Genomic DNA, 20,157 nt, shown 5'->3' with positions numbered 1-20,157 from the left:
CAAACATTTTTTCTTAAATCGCCCAACACACCTGGTGTGCAGAAGCTGAGTGCTACAGTACTGCAGTGGAGTCAGACACTGACACTGTTTGTATCACTGGTTTTCATTTGTCGATATTCAAAATGATCATTTACAGAGATATTAAACTGATCACTTTTGTATTTTCTACCTCACCTTTTCTTGAGTAAGGAGAGTTTATTTTATTTCTACAGGCAAATCCTTGAAGGACCAAGAATAAATGTGATGTTTCCTCCATCCAAAGCAGAAGGAACAGTGCAGCCAGCTCCTTCTCACACACAGTAGGTACATTATCACTCACAGAGAGCATGGAGTCACAGACAGGTCATCAGTTCCACAGTCTCAGACAGCAGAAGTAGTCAGTCCCACACTGTTCCCAAGTTATAGAGATACATTTTCAATCCACTGTCAAACAGAGCAGGTGAAGTAGATACTGTTCCATTTCCCCCTAACTCAGTCCCGCTGACAGGGAGATACAAAAATCCCAGTCCAAAATCACACTCTTGGATTGAAAAGCATGCGTCAATCTCACAATAGGGCAACATTAAATACTAGATCGAAATCACACATGGTACCTGATTGAAGAGGTACAGAATGAATCCCAGTAATGTACCCTGAGATTCCAATTGAATACTGGCCCAGAACTCACATACAGTATCAGATTGAGAAATGCTGTGACAGTGTAACCTGAGAAAGAAATTAGATACCAGTTTATAATACTCAAAATATGAGATTTAAAGATACAGTATCAATTCTATTTGTGCAAACTGAGCTAGACATTACATACCAGTCCAAATATCTAATGCAGGATTAGACTGAGGGATACGGTATCAATTCCATTATTGTAAACTGAGGTACATATTATAGCTACTATACCAGTTCAAAAATGTCACCATATCAGTTTGAAAGATATATTGTTAATCAAAATTATACTCACAGAGATACAGATTTAAGAGTAGTCCAAAAATTGCACACATTATCTGACTAAAACCTAGATCATATCCTAAAGTGTATCCATATTTCCCAATTAAATAATGAGAAAAACTATGTCAGGATTAAATTATTTAAATCGTAGTTTTCAACATCATAATGTAACCTGAGAGAAAAATTCCATACAGATACAGAATGAATCCCAAACTCTCATACAATACCAGGGACTGACAGACACAGAATGAATCTCACTCAGATACAGTACTAGGGACTGACATATATGGAATGAATCCCACACTCACACACAGTACCACAGATACAGAATGAATCTCACAGTCACATTACTTCAGACTGAGTTACGTATAACTTGCCAGTCCAACAATCTTACAGCATCAGATTGAAAGACACAGTATCAATTCCATTAGCACGTACTCAGCTACATGATACACACCAGTCCAAAAATCTCATACAGTATCAGAATGAAAGATACAGTATCAATTCCATTAGCATGTACTGAGCTACATGTTGCACACCAGTCCAAAAATCTCATAGAGTATCAGACTGGTAGATGCAGTATCGATTCCATGAGCATGTACTGAGCTACACATCACATCACATTTCAGTCCAAAAATCTTATACAGGATCAAACTGATAGATACAGTATAAATTCCATTAGTGCAGGTTGAACTCCATATTACATTCCATTCCAAAAATCACATACAATGTCAGACTGAGATAGAGAATTAATCCCATTATTGCAGAATGAGCTACCCATTACATACCAGTCCAATAATGTCACCATTAACAGCATGAAAGGTACATGATCATTCACAATAGAGTTCAGAGATTAAGATGTAATATTATTCCAACACTCACACAAGTTTTATTGGAGAAAATCGAAAAGCGAATCCACATTTACAAATAAAACACTCGAAGAAAAACTGCATGTTCTTTGAAGTATTAAAGATATAGTTTTATGTAAAATAATGTCAACTGAAATAAGAATAAAGACTGAATTGCAGAATGAATCCCACACTGAGGTAAAGTACCAGGGACTGACAGATACAGAATGAATCCCATTCTCACACACAGTACCAGAGACTGACAGTTACAGAATGAATCCCATTCTCACAGACAGTACCAGAGACTGACAGATACAGAATAAACCCCACACTCATATACAGTGTCAGAGACTGACAGATACAGAATAAACCCCAAACTCATATACAGTGTCAGAGACTGACAGATACAGAATGAAATCCAAACTCGCATACAGCACCAGAGATGGACAGATGCAGAATAAACCCCACAATCATATACAGTATCAGAGAGTGACGAATACAGAATAAACCCCACACTCACACACAGTACCACAGACTGACAGATACAGAATAAACCCCACTCTCTTATACAGTATCAGAGACTGAACAAATACAGAATAAATCCCACATTCATGTACAGTAACAGAGACTGTCAGATACAGAATAAACCCCACATTCACATACAGTAACAGAGACAGACAGATACAGAATAAACCCCACACTCATGTACAGTAACAGAGACTGTCAGATACAGAATAAACCATACATTCATGTACAGTAACAGAGACTGTCAGATACAGAATAAACCATACATTCATGTACAGTAACAGAGATAGACATATACAGGATAAAACCCACACTCATGTACAGTAACAGAGACTGTCAGATACAGAATAAATCCCACATTCATGTGCAGTAACAGAGACTGTCAGATACAGAATAAACCCCACACTCATGGACAGTAACAGAGACTGACAGATACAGAATAAACCCCACATTCATGTAAAGTAACAGAGACTGTCAGATACAGAATAAACCCCACATTCATGTACAGTAACAGAGACTGACAGATACAGAATAAACCCCACATTCATGTACAGTAACAGAGACTGTCAGATACAGAATAATCCCTACACTCATGTACAGTACCAGAGGCTGACAGGCACAGAATGAATCCCAAACTCACACACAGTAGCAGAGACTGACAGATAGGGAATAAACCCCACTCTCATATACAGTGCCCGAGACTGACAGATACAGAATAAACCCGACTCTCATATACAGTATCAGAGACTTACAAATACAGAATAAACCCCACTCTCACACACAGCATCAGGTACTGACAGATGGAGAATTAAACCCAAACTCGCAGACAGCACCATAGACAGACACAGAATAAACCGTACTCTCAAAAACAGTATCAGAGACTGACAGATACAGAATGAATCCCACACTCGCACATAGCTCCACACACAGACATATACAGAATAAACCCCACATTCATGTACAGTAACAGAGTCTGTCAGATACAGAATGAATCCCACACTCACACACAATACCAGAGACTGACAGATACAGAATAAACCCCAAACTCACACACAGTACCAGAGACTGTCAGATACAGAATAAATCCCACACTCATGTGCAGTACGAGAGACTGACAGTTGCAGAGTTAATTCCACACTTATATACATTCCCGGCTGTTTTAAAGAGACTGACTGATACAGAATAAACCCCACATTCATGTCCACCGCTCACTGATGGAATGGCGCCCACAGGCCGAGCTGGGGAAGGAAGCGCGCATGCGCTCTTCAGCTCACCAACAACCAGCACTGGGGGCGGTTCTGAATCACGCATGCGCAGATATCTGGTTTAATTCCCAATACAAAAATCGATGGAAACTTTCTCCAATTGGAATTTTTCAGAGTCTGAGCAAAGGAAGTGGGGTTGGGGGAAAGGTCAGAGGGAATGGGGTCCACAGGCAGTGCAGGAACAGGCACCAGAATGGGAAACAGATGGGATTCCACCAGTGCCTAACGCTGGAATCCAGACTGACTTTACAATCTCGAACTATTAAACTAGATGTTTCCATCACTGCTGTTTCTCTCGGTATCTTTTGATGGTAAAGAGTCTTTCAGAGATAAAGTGGGCGATTTTGAAATGAGCCAATTGATTCTGTTCATTCTTGAACTCTCTGCTGATAAAACTGACGGGAGAGGTAGAAACTGCAGGGCTGTTTGGGAATTAGAACAGCAATGATTGATACAGTAAATCTTCTGAGGTTTGGGTTGAGGCATTTTGTTGTTACATTTTCCTGCACCTGAATTTTGGGTGCTTGATGCTGACACCGAGTGCCTGAAGTGGGACACGGTCCCTTCCCAGCAATAGAGATCCTGACCATGATGAGAGCAATCTTTCTAACGAAACACAAATGATTTACGGTGTTGTTCTGGGTACACGATCCATTCTAACCCCTTCATCCTATGATCACCGTCTAATAGTCAAAGGCTTCTATGTTAGATCATTGCAATGTTCCAAACCACATCTTATTTCGGGTTGTACAAAACTCGGTGCTGTTGCTTTAATTGTGGGGGGCAATTCATTTCCACCCAGCCTCTGTATCCGCTCTCAGTCTCTCAACCCGTCCGGGTTTGTCCTTCTTTGATTTGGAACAAGTGACTCAGTCGCCGTTCCTCACGGCTCTGATGCCTCAAAGTAGCACTTCTTCGAAAATGGATACAACCGCGTTTTTACTGTTGTTTGGTGAGTCGTGAAACAATTTTATACCAATTCCCGGTCTGAGTGGGCAATTGTAAGCGGGAGAGTGAGACTGAACCGGTAGCTCAGTGGATTGAAGCAACTCATAATTTGGTGTGGTGCCCTCCACATTGGAAAGCATTCAGAGCGATTGCTTGCTTGTGTTGAATTCTCTGCAGGTAACGGTGAGGGGGGTGTAACGAGTGTTAGTTTACAGGAATGGTGAGCGATTAGTCCGGAGAAAGAAGCAGAGAGAGTGGCCGTGGCGCCGGTTGTAATGTGCTGATTGGTGGATGTCTGCTGAGGACATTATCAGGTACTCGCATTTTCTGTGTTCAAACTGTCTGCGGACAAACAGCATCTGAGCTCAGGCATGGAAAGTGTCCACTCTATCGGAGCGCAAAACCGATAGGCGCCGCCCTTCGAACCGAGTTCCAGGGAGAGTCCACTCCTTCATAACAGAAAGGGGATAGATGGAGAAACAGAAATAAAACGGTCATGTATATGTCAGATAATGCGCGATTTCAGCCCGTGAGGTTTGAGGTTTCAAAAAGGCTTTAAGTTGAATTGAATGTTACTCTATTGGTTCCATAACACACTGGTAAATTTGCGGCACAGGACAGGAATGTGTCCTGCGCCAAACGATGTAAAATGGCGGGGGGTGGGGCGGGGGGATTCGCTCTGAGCCCGTTTCGTGTTACTGGTGCAGACCAACTTCACTCCCATTATATGGAAGACAATCTCTCTTCATATCGGTATTAAAGTATCTCGGATCCAGTTTTTCTTTCACAATTGAATCTATGAGAATCTGTCTGTTAAAACCGACAGCTTTGACCGACTGTTGGTCACCTGACCTAATATCTCCTTTAGCGGCTCGGTGTCACATTTTGTTTGTTAACGCTCCAGTGAGGCGCCTTGGGACGCGTTGAAAAGGGGAGATATTGGTCTGCCGATTGCCCAGTTACTGTCTATAGTGTAGGAGTAAGTTATATTTAAAAGGAAAATTCAACGATCAACATCCGCTGAGTTTGCCGTTCTCTATCAAGGGGCGGGGGGGATGGGTGGTAGCGGCGATACCATTGGGCTCAGTGTCCCAAAGCCATTGAATAAAATATCGGCCAAGTGTCGCCTTATCGCATCTTATTGCATCTCGGACGAGCACTGCTATTTTTGGCAGGGCAGTGGGACTCGCTGGATTTCTCATGCATTGAGCCGGCGCGGACTCGATGGGCCGAATGACCTCCTGCCGTGCAGTCACCTTCTCTGATTCTCTGATTCTATGATACTATATGTTCCATGCTTGGAAATGAGCATGCGCGGTAGGAGGGTGCATTTGTACAGGGGTCACCACGGCTGACCTCAGGTCAATCAACCCCTGCACTCAGACATGAGCAGATAATGCGGTGGGGTATTGGAGGGCGGCCCTGAGCAACTCCCTTCGTGAATACACGTCTTTGGGGGAGATAGAGAGAAAAAGGGGAGAAGAAACATTTTAACACATTCAGTGGATAAACTAGTAAATATATTTTTAGCTATTTCGTTGGTGCTGAGACATTGTTCCTTTTGTCAGAGGTTAAGTTCCTCTTTCTTTGAACTAACCCACCGCTGAGTTGAAACCGCTGTCTTCAGTCATGAAGCCAACTGCTTTTACTGTTCTCTTCAGTACTGGCCATTTTCAGTTTGCTTGCATATTTTTCATTCTCTATTCCGTCTTTCACCTCGATTTTAGGGGTTTTGTGATATTTGTGAGCGTGTGTGTACTGTCTGTAGAACGAAATGTTTCTGGTGAATAACTCAGCTCTAGGAATTTATTTTAACTCCACTTGCTCCTTCAGTGTGCTAGAATTGACCATGTCATTAAGATACAGATCTACACAGTGGGTGGAGACTAATGTTCCTCAATGAACACAGTGCTGCAGCTGCAAGTTGGGCTCAGTATTAACCCCTTATCTCCAACTTTTCATGCTGTTTTGTGTAATTAGGCCCAAGGGCACCAATTGATGCTTACCATGGATTATTGGAATTAGTTACAAATTTACACCTCTCGATAGTCCTTATTCAGTTATGGTGGTGAAATGGAGAACAATGGGGCACAATCTAATATATCCCCTTATTGCTAGCTTAGGAGATATTAGGTGGAATATTAAACATCTCAATCAATTTCAAGTGAATTCAATTCAATTTTATTAATAAATGAATGCCTGATAATCAGTGTGCTCCTGCACCACTATTAGGGGTGGATTTCAAAGAATTAATTAATTATTCGGTTAAAAGCCTATCAGAAAGATTGCCACAATATATTTTCATTCAATATATTTCAATACATTCTTGATTCTGCTCCAATGTTCTTACTGTCAGGGGTTCCCATTCTGTTTGAGTGTTGTCCCTAAATAGATCCCCTTAATTATAGCTTCGGAAATGTTAGTTGCAATATTAAATATTTTTATTTATTTAAGTGTCTTGAATTGTATTTTATTAATAAAAGAATGCCTGAGAATATATCTGTTACTGCACCTCTAATAGTGGTTGCTTTTAAAGAATTAATGAATATAACCATCGGTTGGAAGAAAATCAGAAAGATTGGCACAATGAATTTTCATTCAGTGTGTTTAAACACATTTTTGTTCTGCTGACTGTCCTTACTGTCAGCGGTTAAACTTCCTTTTTGTCCGAGGTGAAGCGCTTCTGAGCTGAAACCACTGGTTTCCGTTCTAAGTATTTGAGGTCACTGTTAAATTCTGCCTGCAATATTTTCAGATTCTTTCCTTATTCTTGTTCAATTTACTTCCTCCTTCCATGCCGTTCACCCGAATTGTGACATTTGTTAAAATGAGTGAACAGTTTGTAAAAGTATCGGTTCCCAGTGAGTTCAAACACCATTCTGTTCTCATTATTTAGACTCCACCTCCTCCTTCAATATGCTGCAATTGACCACAGCACTGAGATATAGATCTGCACAGTGGGTGGAGACTAATGTCCTTCAACAAACACAGTGCTACTGCTGGCCGTTGCTTAGAAAAAAATAGTGAAAGGTTTTAATCGAGTAGATGGAGAGACTGTTTCCACTGGCCGGAGGGTTGGCATTTACAGTTTAATCTCCAACTACCACCTTCAAAGATTTGTGTATATGAATCCCCAGGTCTCTCTGTTCCTACATTCACTATGAAATTTGATTATTTCGGTTATATTGCCTCTTCTCATTCTTCTTCCCAAAATATATCACTTCACACTTCTCTACATTAAATGTCATCTGCCATTTGTCTCCCCATTTCACCGTTCTATCAATGTCCTCCTGAGCTCTGCCAATATGCTCCTCACTGCTTACTACAATTTCAAGTTGACAAGAATCATAGAATCATAGAATCTTACAGCGTAGAAGGAGGCCATTCGTGCAATCCTGCCTATGCTGGCTCATTGAACGATTTGGATGAAGGCATAGAATGTCTCATCCACATTTGCCGATGCCACAAAGATTGGTCCAGCAATTTTATTTTAAATTCACAAGCTTTCGGAGGCTACCTCCTTCCTCAGGTGAACGATGTGGAAATGAAATCCTCGAAATGAAATCGCATTTATAATTCAGAGAACAATGCTTGGTGATTACAGACAGTTTTTTCAACTGCCCGTTGCCAAGGGGCAGTTGAAAAAACTTTCGAGGAAGGAGGTAGCCTCCGAAAGCTTGTGAATTTAAAATAAAATTGCTGGACTATAACTTGGTGTTGTAAAATTGTTTACAATTGTCAACCCCAGTCCATCACCGGCATCTCCACAACAAAGATTGGTGGCATTGTAAGCAGTGTAGATGGAAACATAAAATTACAAAGCGATATTGATAGATTAGATGAATGGGCAAAACTGTGGCAAGTGAAATTCAATGTAGACAAATGTGAGGTCATCCACTTTGGATCAAAAAAGGATAGAACAGTGTACTTTCTAAAAGGTAAAAAGTTAAAAACGGTGGATGCCCAAAGGGACTTCGGGGTTCATGTACATAGATCATTGAAGTGTCATGAACAGGTGCAGAAAATAATCAATAAGGCAAATGGAGTGCTGGCCTTTATATATAGAGGACTGGAGTACAAGGGGGCTGAGATTTTGCTGCAGCTATACAAAACCCTGGTTAGACCGCACCTGTGGGCAGTTCTGGGCACCACACCTTCGGAAGGACATATTGGCCTTGGAGGGAGTGCAGCGTAGGTTTACTAGAATGATACCCGGACTTCAAAGATTAAGTAACGAGGAGAGATTACACCAATTGCGGTTGTATTCTTTAGAGTTTAGTAGGTTAACGGGTGATCTGATCGAAGTTTATAAGATATTAAGGGGAACGGATAGGGTGGGTAAAGAGAAACTATTTCCGCTGGTTGGGGATTCTCGGAGTAGGGGGCACAGTCTAAAAATTAGAGCCAGACCTTTCAGGAGTGAGATTAGGAAACATTTCTACACACAAAGGGTGGTAGAAATTTGGAACTCTCTTCCACAAATGGCAATTGATATTAGCTCAATTGCTTAATTTAAATCTGAGATAGATAGCTTTCTGGCAACCAAATGTATTAAGGGATATGAGCCAAAGGCAAGTAAGTAGAGCTAAATCACAGATCAGCCATGAATTTATCAAATGGCGGAGCAGGCAAGAGTGTCTGAATGGCCTACTTATGTTCCTATGTTCCTATGTTCCTATCCAAATTTATCACACGCCCCAATTTTTCTCCATAACCCTGCAAATTAGTCCACATCAAGTACATGTCCAATTGCACTTTGGAAGTTCCTGTGGAATCTGCTTCCATCAAACATTCAAGTAGTCCATTCCAGATTTTCACAAGCCTCCTCATGTAGGCATTTCCACTCATTTCCCTCTAGTTCCTTTGTAAATTGTTTGAAATCTGTGACCTCTGGTTACAGACAACTTGTCAGAGGAAACAATTTCACCCTGCTTTCTCTGTTAATGCACCTCGCTATTTTGAACACCTCTATTTTTTTTATTCGGTCATGGGATGCGGGCATCGCTGGCGAGGCCAGCATTTATTGCCCATCCCAAATTGCCCTTGAGAAGGTGGTGGTGAGCCGCCTTCTTGAACTGTGTGCTGAAGGTACTCCCTTGAAGGGTCTGCCTTGACACTTATATGATCTAAGGAGAACAATCCCAGCTTTTCCATTCTCTCCACGTAAGTGAAGTCCCTCGTCTCTGGGATCATGCTGGTAAATTTCCTCTTTACCCTCTCCAAGGCCTTGACATCCTTCCGAAAGTGTGGTGCCCAGAGTTGTACACTCCCAAGGCCTCAGTCACTTCCTGGCAAGCATCATAACCCACATCTCCTTACTTATTTCAAATCAAATTACTTCTGCGTTCCACCTTTGGAATAAACACTTTCGCTCTCCCCGTTGAATAGGCTTTGACCCGCTATTCGTCATCATACTTCTGCGGCTGTCCATCCGCTCAACCACTCCCATTCCCCAACCGTTTGTCCTTGTCCCTAGTAAAACGTTTACTCTCTTCCATCCTGATCGTTCCTGCTGGTCCAGCCCCTCAATTCCAAGGGGTGCAGACTTGAGCATACCTGGATCATACCTTGAGTATACCTGGTATTAAGGGATATGGGCCAAAGGCAGGTACATGGAGTGAGATCACAGGTCAGCCATTATATTATCAAATGGCGGAGCAGGCACGAGGGGCTGAATGGCCGACTCCTGTTCCTATATTCCTATCCTCCTACAATTGGTTTAGCCATCCATCACCAGGTATGTTTGACCCAGAACTAAAACAAAGACAATATCCTCTCTGAAAACCGCCTGCTGCTCCAGGATGACTCTAGGGACCAAAGATAACCTCCAGCTTCTTTTGCTCACTACACACAATCTCCATAAATCTCTTTCCCATCCCTCTCCACACTCATCTCTAACAATAAATACGAGGACCTCGTGAACTTCATGAAGTCTTTCAGCACAGAGGAAGGCCACTCGGCTCCTCATGCATAAGCCAGCATTTAAAAGAGCGATTCAATTAATCCCACTCCCCTGATCTTTCACCATCTCTCAGCATTGTTTCCCTTTTCATGTTTCTATCCAATTCCCTTTTGAAAGTTACGATTGAATCTGCTTCCACCACCATTCCAGGTCATAACAACTTGTGGCGTAACAAAATTTATCCTAATTTCCTTCTGATTCTTTTGCCAATTAACTTAAATCAGTATCCACTGATTCCCGACCCTCCTGTCAGTGGAAACAGTTTCTCACTACACACTCAATCAAAACCCCTCATAATTTTGAACACCCCTATTAAATCTCCACTTAACCTTCTCTGCTCTAAGGAGAACAATCCCAGTTTCTCTAGTCTCTCCACATAACTGAAGTCACTAAGATTAAGACCATCCATTCAGATGCCTCTGCTGCATCCCACAATTCCCAATATCACCACGCCCAACCTCTCCAAAGGCTCCCCCATCACCCAGCCCTGATCCTGATCCTTTTTCTAGTTTCCCTCCGATTTCCACGTATGTATTTCTGAGCTGAGCTTGCCCATTAGACCCATCTCCTGTCCCTTGACCTTATTCGGAGGAAACAGCTGACTCCCCAACTTCCATTCCGGGACCCAAACCAGCTGAAATTGTGAATGGTCAGTTTCCTCAGGTACTCTCCTCCTCTTGCAAAACTGCCATGAGTCTGTTTGTATCCTCTGCTTTCTCCCATTCCGATTGAATGCTGTACCTAAATACTTCTCCTTATTTATGGCTTACGAGATATTAGTTGCAATATTAAACATGTCTCCGTATTTTAAGTGAATTGAATTGAATTTTATTAATAAACCAAAGACCAAGAATAAGTTTGTTTCTACACCTGTCATATTGGTGGTTTTCAGATAATTAAATAATTATTTGAAATTAACTTTCGGTTGAAAGCATATCAGAAAGATTGACACAGTGAATTTACGTTCAAAATGTTTAACCTCAGGTTTCTTTTTTACGCATTTGCTCTCACTGCTAACTTCAACCTGATATTACATAGCATTTACAGCATGGAAACAGGCCATTCGTCGTAAATGGTCTGTGCCGGTGTCTGTGCTCCACGCGAGTCTCGCCCCACCCTACATCATCTAACCCTATCAGCATATCCTTCTACACCTTCACCTCTCATGTACTTATCTAGCTTCCCCTTAAAGGCATCTATACTATTCGCCCAAACTACCCCATGTGGTTGCAAGTTTCACATTCTCACCACTCCCTTGGTAAAGAAGTTTCTCCTGAATTCCCTATTGGATTTATTTGTGACTATTTTATGTAGGGATCCTGGATTTGGACTGTCTCACAAGTGGAAATGTCTTCCATACTATTACCCTATCGAACCACTTTATAATTTTCAAAACCTCTATCATGTCACCCCTCAGCCTTCTCTTTTCCAGAGTAAGATCCCCAGAATGTTCAATCTTTACTGATGGGCGTAACCATTCATTTCTGGTTTCATTCTTCTGAATCTTTTTTGCACCTCCTCCAGTGCCTCTGCATCCGTTTTATAAAAAAATATGGCGACCAGAAGTGTACACAGTATTCTAAGTGTGGTCTAACCAAGTTTAACATAATTTACCTGCCTTTCAATTCTAGTGCTATAGAAATGAACCCCCGTGCTTTGTTTGCAATTTATGGCCTTGTTAACTTTCTTTGCTAGTGTCAATTATTTGTAAATCTGTACCCCTAGATCGATTTGCTCCTGTATCCCATTTAGACTCTTATTTTCCAAGTAGTATATGGCCTCCTTATTCATCAATAAAAATGTACCATGTAATATTTTCCAATTCTTTACTTATTCATCTCGGATCTTACCTTCCAAAGCGATGACACTCATGCTGTGATGTTCGTGACAGTGAGTGAAGTGTCTGTAAAAGTACCGGTTTACAGTGAATTCAAACACCATTCGGTTTTCATTATTTAGACTCCACTTCCTCTTTCAGTATGCTAGAGCTGATCATATGACTGAGATATAGATCTGCACAGTGAGTGGAGACTAATGTCCTTCAATAAACTCAGTGCTCAGTTGCCCGTTAGGCTCAGCATGAAGCTTTTAATCTCCAATGTTTCCATATCAACTCCTACCGTTAATGCATCCATCCATCCATCCATCCCATAATAGAGCTCCGACACTTCTAACGCAATTCTGTTTCGTGGTGAGGAGATGTGGGGATCTGTAAAAATGCAGTGTTTGGACAAACACCCAACCCAGCTGCTTCCCTTTATCTTTCAGTGACGGTTTCACTCAGTCCCAAAACGGGGCTTTTGTGCATTTTGAAGAACTTTTCACGCTGTTTTGTGTCAATTGGCTCAAGGCCACCTTTTGATAGTGACCATGGATTATTGGAATTATTTACAAACGGACATCTTGATAGACCTCACTGTGTCGACAAATTCTCCTCATCTTGCCTCTGGTTCTTTTGCCAATAATTTTCAATCTGACCCTCTGGCTACCGACTCTTCTGCCAGTGGAAACATGTACTCCTTATTTACTCTATCAAACACCTTCATTCTTTTGAACACCTCTATTAAATGGCCCTTTAACCTTCTCTGCTCTAAGGAGAACAATTCCAGCGTCTCTAGTCTCTCCAATTAATTGACGTTCCCTATCCTTGGTATCATTCCAATAAATATCCTCTGCACCTTCTGTAAGGTCTTGACATCCTTCCTAAAATGTGGTGCCCAGAATTGGACGCAGCACTTCAGCTGCGGTCAAACCAATGATTTATAAAGGTTTAGCATAACCTCTTTGCTTCTTTTCTCTATACCTCTATTTTCAAAGCCAATGATCCTATTAGTTTTATTTAACAGATTTATTGACTTGTACTGCCACCTTTCATGATTTGTGTACATACACCCACAGCTCGCTCTGTCCCTGCAACACCTTTAAAATTGTATCATTTAGTTCACATTGTCTCGCCTCACTCTTCCTCCCAAAATGCATCTCTTCACACTTCTCTGTATTAAATGACATCTGCCATGTGTCAGCCCATTTTATCACCAGTCTGTCTGAATTCTGCTACTATCCTCCTCACTGCTTACTACAATTTCAAGTTGATTACATTTTCAACCGAGCTGCAAGGTGACTTACTTTTTAAATAAATGAATGGTGGAAACTGGAACAAATAGATTTATTTCTTGTGAAAATATGATTCAAATCTTGTGGTTTCAACGTCATTTAATAAGTTTAAATAATTTGGACTCAGAAATAAATTAGTTTGGTTTCAAAGCCCAGTTAAAATTGCAGCATAATAAACGATTAAAAGGCCGATTATCACCTCCGATTTCTCCCAATCAGTTTTGTATATAAGTCGCCTTATATCAAATATAAGAGATGCTAGGTGAAATTCTATCTCTGCATGTATTTTAACAGAATTCAATGTTATTACTAACTGAATGCCTGAGAAGCAGTCTATTACTGCACCTCAAAAGGGAATTTGGTAAATACTTGAAAAGGACAAACATGCAGAACTATGGGCAAAGTGCAAGCCTCTGGGACTAATTGGATAGCACTTTCAAGGAGCCTGCACAGGCACGATGGGCTGAACGTCCTCCTTCTGCGCTGCAACATTCTATAACTTTATGATTCTAATTGTAGTGGCATCGAAAATTAATTATTCGGTTTAAAACGCATTACAAAGATTGCCACACTGTATTTTCATTGAACGTGTTTAAACATATCCTTGGCTCTGATGCTCTGTTCTTACTGTCAGGGTTTAACTTCCTGTTTGTCTGACGTGAAGCGCTTCTGAGCTGAAACCTTAGGTTTCCAATGTAAGCATTTCCTGTCGCTATTAACTTCAGCCTGAAATATTTTTTTCTGCTTTATTTTTTGGTATTCAGTTTTCCTCTTCCTTCTATGCCGACGACACCCGCATTGGGCAATTTGTGACAGTGAGTAAACTGACTGTAAAAGTATCGGTTTCCAGTGAATTCAAACACCATTCGGTTCTCATTATTTAGACTCCACTTCCTCCCTCAGTATGCTCGAGTTCACCACATCACTGAGATAAAGACATGCACAGTGGGTGGAGACTAACGTCCTTCAACAAACACAGTGCTGCAGCTGTCCGTTAAGCTCAGCATTAACCCCACCATCTCCATTTTTAAAAATCTCAACTCCCACCGTTAATGCATCCATCTATTCCATATTGGAGCTCCGACGCCTGCATTGCAATTCTGTTTCGTGATGTGGATGCATGTGAAGATCTGTAAAGATACACAGTGTCTGCACACATACTCCACACCAGCAGCTTTCCCTTGTCTTTTACTGACGGTTTCACTCAGCCACAAAATGGGACCTTCGTGTTTTTTGAACAAGTTTTCGTGCGGTTTTGTGTCATTAAGCCCAAGGGCACCTTTTGATACTTGTCGAGGGTAATTGGAATGATTTACAAAGGGACATCTCGATTGATTTTATTCAGTTATAGAGGGGAATCGAGAACAAGTGGTCATGGTATTAAAATTAGAGCTGGACCATTTGGAGTGAAAGCAGGAAGTACTTTTTCAAACAAAGAGTGGTGGAAATCTGGATCTCTCTCAAGTTCTGGAGTGGGAGTTTAACCGAAACGGACCAAAATGCCTCCAATGCAATCACACTGTGAAATATCCATATAACAATTCACGAAAATCAGCTTGTTATATTGATCGTCTAAAGGTGCTGGTGTTCATTTAACTAATTAATGTTTTCTCCTTTTAGTTATCTTTGGGGCTCGGCAGAGCGTTTCTCAAGGTTAGTGCCGACGTTTTTCTCTAAAATAATGAAATTCAATAACTAATGTTCTAGACTGCTAAATCATTCAGTTAGTTTTTATGTAAATGAATTTGATTACTGTAACCAATCATGTTGTGTCATTGGTAGCAGTAATACAGATCTGCATTGTCAGCAGCTGTCATTGCGAAGGCACTATGGGATATGTCCGTGTTTTCGAACGGTACATCCATAAACTTTCTCTGTCGTGTGTTATAAAACTGCAAACAACACTCCAGGTGGAACATCGGGACACAGGAACAAGTGTTGACCATTCGGCCCCTCGAGCTTATTCCACCATTCCTTCAGATCATGACTGATCTTGCTTAGATCACACTTGGAGTAATGTGAACAGTTCTGATCTCCATATTAGAAAATGGATAAGGAGGGACTGGAGAAAGTGCAAAAAGAATTACTAGGATGATTCCGGAATTGAGAAGTTATACCTATCAGGAAAGGTTGAGCAGGCTGAGGCGCTTTTCTCTTGAAAAGAACAGACTGAGGGATGACCTGATAGAGGTCATTAAGATTATCAAATGGTTTGATAGGGTAGACATAGAGATGGTGTTTCCACTTGCGGGGGAGACCAGAACTAGAGGCCATAAATATAAGGTAGTCACTAATAAATAGGGAATTCAGGAGAACCCGGGGCGTGGTTAGACGGTGGAACTCGCTACCACAGGGTGTTGTTGAGGCAGCTGCCTTAGATGCATTTAAAAGGAAGCTAGATAAACACATAAGGAAGAAAAGAATAGAAGGACATGCAGATACATTAGATTTGTAGGGAGGAAGAAGGCTGGTGTGTACAATAAACTGCGGCATGGAACTGTAGGGCCGAATGGCCTGTTTTTGTGCTGTACATTCTGTGTAATTCTATGTAATTCTATGATCTGAATCCTAACTCCGTTTACCTGCCTTGGTTCCATATCCCTCAATACCCTTGCCGAACAAAAATCTAACAAATTTTTCCAGGTTACTTGATTTATTAGAAATTATTGACAAAATGGAAGAGTTTGTGGTGGGGGGTTGGGAGGTGGGGGTAGCACTGATAATAAAGGATGAGGTAAAGAGAGAAAGGATCTTAGCTCAGGAAATCAGGAAGTAGAATCAGAATGGGTGGAGCTAAGAAATAACACGGAGCTGGAAACACTGTTGGGAGCAGTTTACATGCCCCCTAACGGTAGTTATAGTGTTGGGCAGAATATAAATCCGGAAATTCGAGGAGCATGTAACAAGGGTAATGCAATAATCGTGGGAGACTTTAATCTCCATATAGACTGAGAAAACCAAATTGGAAAAAAATGTAGGAAGAGTTAATGCAATGCATTCGAGACATGTTTCTGGAACAATATATCGAGGAACCAATTAGGGAACAGACTATATTATATCTAGTATTGTGTAATGAGACAGGGTTAATTCGTAATCTTATAGGCAAGGATCCTCTGGGGTAGAGTGACCAAGATATGATAGAATTTCATATTGAGTTTGAGAGTTATGTCCGAAACCAGGGACTTAAATTTAAACAAAGCTAATTATGTAAGTATGAGGGGCGAGTTGCCTAAGGTAGATTGGGAAATTAGATTAAAACAATATGATAGTCGATAAGCAATGGCGAACATTTAAAGAAATCATTCATAATTATCAACGAATATACATTCCCTTGAGGAATAGAAACACCATGAAAAAAGTGATCCATCCGTCACTAATTGGCGAAGTTAAGGATAGTATTAGATTAAAAGAAAAGGCTTACAATTGTACCAAAAGGAGGAGTAAGCTTAAGGATTGGGAGGGTTTGATAAATCATCAAAGGATGACCAAAAGATTGATAAAGAGGCAGAAAAATTAGTATAAGAGTAAACTAGCAAGAAATTTAAAATAGATTGGAAGAGCTTCCACAAGTATGTAAAAAGGAAGAGATTAGCGAAAGTAAACGTGGGTCCCTTAGAGGCAGAGACGCGAGAAATTATAATGGGGAATAAGGAAAGGGCAGAGTCGTTAAACAAATACTTTGTATCTGTCTTCATAGTAGAAGGCATAAAAAAACATATAGGAAATAGTGTGGAACCAAGGGTCCAATGAGAGTGAGGAACTTAAAGTGATTAAGATTAGAAAATAAAAATTACTGGATAAATTAATGGGGCCAAACGCCAACCAACCCTCTGTACCTGACAGCCTACATCCTAGGGTTTTAAAAGAGGTGGCTGTAGAGATAGTGGATGGTTTGGTTTTGATCTTCCAGAATTCCCTAGTTTCTAGAACGGTCCCTGTGAAATGGAAAGTAGCAAATGTAAACCCGCTATTCAAGAAAGGAGGGAGAGAGGAAACAGAGAACTATAGATCAGTTAGTCTGACATCAGATGTAGGGTAAAAGCTGGAATCTATTATTAAGGACATAGTAACAGGGCACTTAGAAAATCCTAAAATGATTTGGCAGTGTCAACACGGTTTTATGACAGGGAAATCGTATTTGACCAGTCTATTAGAGTTTTTGAGGATGTAACTATCAGGCTAGATAAAGGAGAACCAGTGGATGTGGAATATTTGGATTTTCAAAAGGTATCCGATAAGGTGCCATACAAGAGGCTGTTACACAAGATTAGGGCTCATGGGATAGGGGTAATATATTAGCGTGGATTGAGCATTGGTTAACGAACAGAAAATAGAGAGTAGGGATAAACGGTTCATTTTTAGATTGGTAGGCTGTAACTAATGGGCTGCCACATGGATCGGTGCTTGGCCATCAGCTATTTACAATCTATATTCACAACTTAGATGAAGGGACCCATTGTAATTTATCCAATTTGTTGACGGTACAAAGCTAGGCGAGAAAGTAAGCTTTGAAGAGGTCGCAAAGGTGCTGCAAAGGAATATAAACAGGTTAAGTGAGTGAGCAATCAGGTGGCAGATGGAGTATAATGTGGGGAAATGTGAGGTTATTCACTTTGGTAGGAAGAATAGAACAACAGAATATTTTTAAAGGGTGAGAGACTAAGAAATGTTGGTAGTCAGAGGGATTTGGGTGTCCTTGTGCATGAATCACAAAAAGTTAACATACAGATACAGAAATCAATTAGGAAGGCAAATGGTATGATAGCCTTTATTGCAAAAGGGTTGGAGTATAAGAGTAAGGAGGCCTTGTTGCAATTTAAAAGGCTTTGGTGGGACCACACCTGGAATATTGTGTACAGTTTTAGCCTCCTTACCTAAGGAAGGATAGACTTGCTTTAAACAGGGTTCAACGAAGGTTCGCTAGATTAATTCTTGGGATAAGAGGATTGTCCTATGAAGAGAGATTGAATATAATGGGCCCATACTCTCTGGAGCTTAGAAGAGTGAGAGGTGGTCTCATTGCAACGTATAACATTCATAGTCGATTTGATAGGGTAAATGCTGAGAGGCTATTTCCCCTGGCGGAAGAGTCTAGAACTACAGGCCATAGTCTCAACATAAGGGGTCGGCCAATTAGGAACGAGATGAGAAGAAATGTCTTCTCTCAGAGGGTTGTGAATGTTTAGAATTCTTTCCCCCAGAGGGCTGTGGATGCTCAGTCGTTGACTATATTCAAGGCTGAGTTCGATAGATTTTTGGACTCTAAGGGAATCAAGAGATATGGGAATCGGGCGAGAAAGTGGAGTGGAGATTGAAGATCAGCCGTGATCTTATTGAATGTCGGAGCAGGCTTGAGGCCTATTCCTGCTCCCATTTCTGATGGTCTTATATTCTTATTCGGTTTCAACTTCAGATGCCCGAAAAAACGTGCACTACCGCCATCTGTCGGTCAGTAATGCCAACACAAAAGATGATCACTGTTCTCAATCCCTTTTGGGCTTGGGCAGAACATTTGTGTTGCGGGACGAATCACATAAAATCGACACAGAAAAGTGATAAGCAAGTAAATATTTTGAAAATGACAATCTAACATCGATGGTTTTCCTTCTTTATTGTAGTGTGGAGACAATGTTATATTTCCCTTTCGTCAGAAAAGCTTCACTCCCAGACAGGCAGGCGGGGGAAATTAGCTGGAGTACCAGTCATCTCAGAAATGCGCATTTTCACACATCACATTCCTTTCAAACAATGGGAGTTCGGCCGTATCTTTCCAATGATATTCACAGCTTCAATATTACTCTGGCTTTCATTCCGAAGCGCTCTGTAGGGGGCTGATTACATAGAATTAATCGAATGTACAGCACAGAATCGGACCATTCGCTCCTGCTGGTCTATGCCAGGGTTTATACCCAACATTTTAATGACCGCTTCCCACCCTGCCCCCAAAGCCCTCTATTCCCTTCTCCCCCATGTATGCATCTAGCCCCCCTTAGATGCATCTATGCCACCTGCTTCAACCACTCCACTTGCCAGAGACTTTCACATTCACTGAATGAGGAGAAATTCCTCCCAAATTCTCAGTTAAAGGGACAACCGGCTTGGCGTAGCTCCAAAATTAAGTTGGGCGTGGTTTCTCGTGCAAGGCAGTTTGTTAGCTCAGAGAGCCAATCAGCGACAGATAGCTGAGGGAGAGGTCAAAGGTCCAGCTTCTCTCTCACTTTCTCCTCTCACTTCCTCTTTCCACTTCTTTTTTATTCCAGTCGCGTCTCCTATTTCACCGCACCCCCTCTCTCTCATTACCCACTGTCCATTCCCTGCCTCTCATTTTCATACTCTCTCTTTCGTCCCACTGTCTCATTGCACTTGTCACTCCCTCCCACTCGCTCCCTCTTTTTGCTTCCTGTCCAGCCTCGTTGATACCGCTCTTTCCATTTCTCCCTGATTCTTTCGCAGTCCTTCTCTCTGTTTCTCTTCCACTCCTATTTTTCATTCCTCTCTGTCGCTCTTTCTTTCTCTCCTGCCCTCTCCCACGCCATTTGCGTGATCTCTTTTA

The 20,157-nt window shown here is 41.3% G+C and overlaps 1 protein-coding gene across 1 annotated transcript in view; it reads left to right on the top strand.

The window, feature by feature from the left end:
• Positions 1 to 20,157, top strand: part of LOC137312581 (uncharacterized) — a 103,500-nt gene that overhangs the window by 32,277 nt on the left and 51,066 nt on the right. The window contains exon 2 of the mRNA XM_067979111.1: positions 18,119 to 18,129. Within this exon, the coding sequence (XP_067835212.1) occupies positions 18,119 to 18,129 (11 nt within the window). The remainder of the gene's footprint in view (positions 1 to 18,118; positions 18,130 to 20,157) is intronic.

The sequence above is a fragment of the Heptranchias perlo genome, unplaced genomic scaffold, assembly GCF_035084215.1.
Source record: "Heptranchias perlo isolate sHepPer1 unplaced genomic scaffold, sHepPer1.hap1 HAP1_SCAFFOLD_43, whole genome shotgun sequence".
Lineage (NCBI taxonomy): Eukaryota > Metazoa > Chordata > Chondrichthyes > Hexanchiformes > Hexanchidae > Heptranchias > Heptranchias perlo.
The sequence above is the reverse complement of the archived record's forward strand: the minus strand, read 5'-3'. Positions and strand labels throughout refer to the sequence as shown.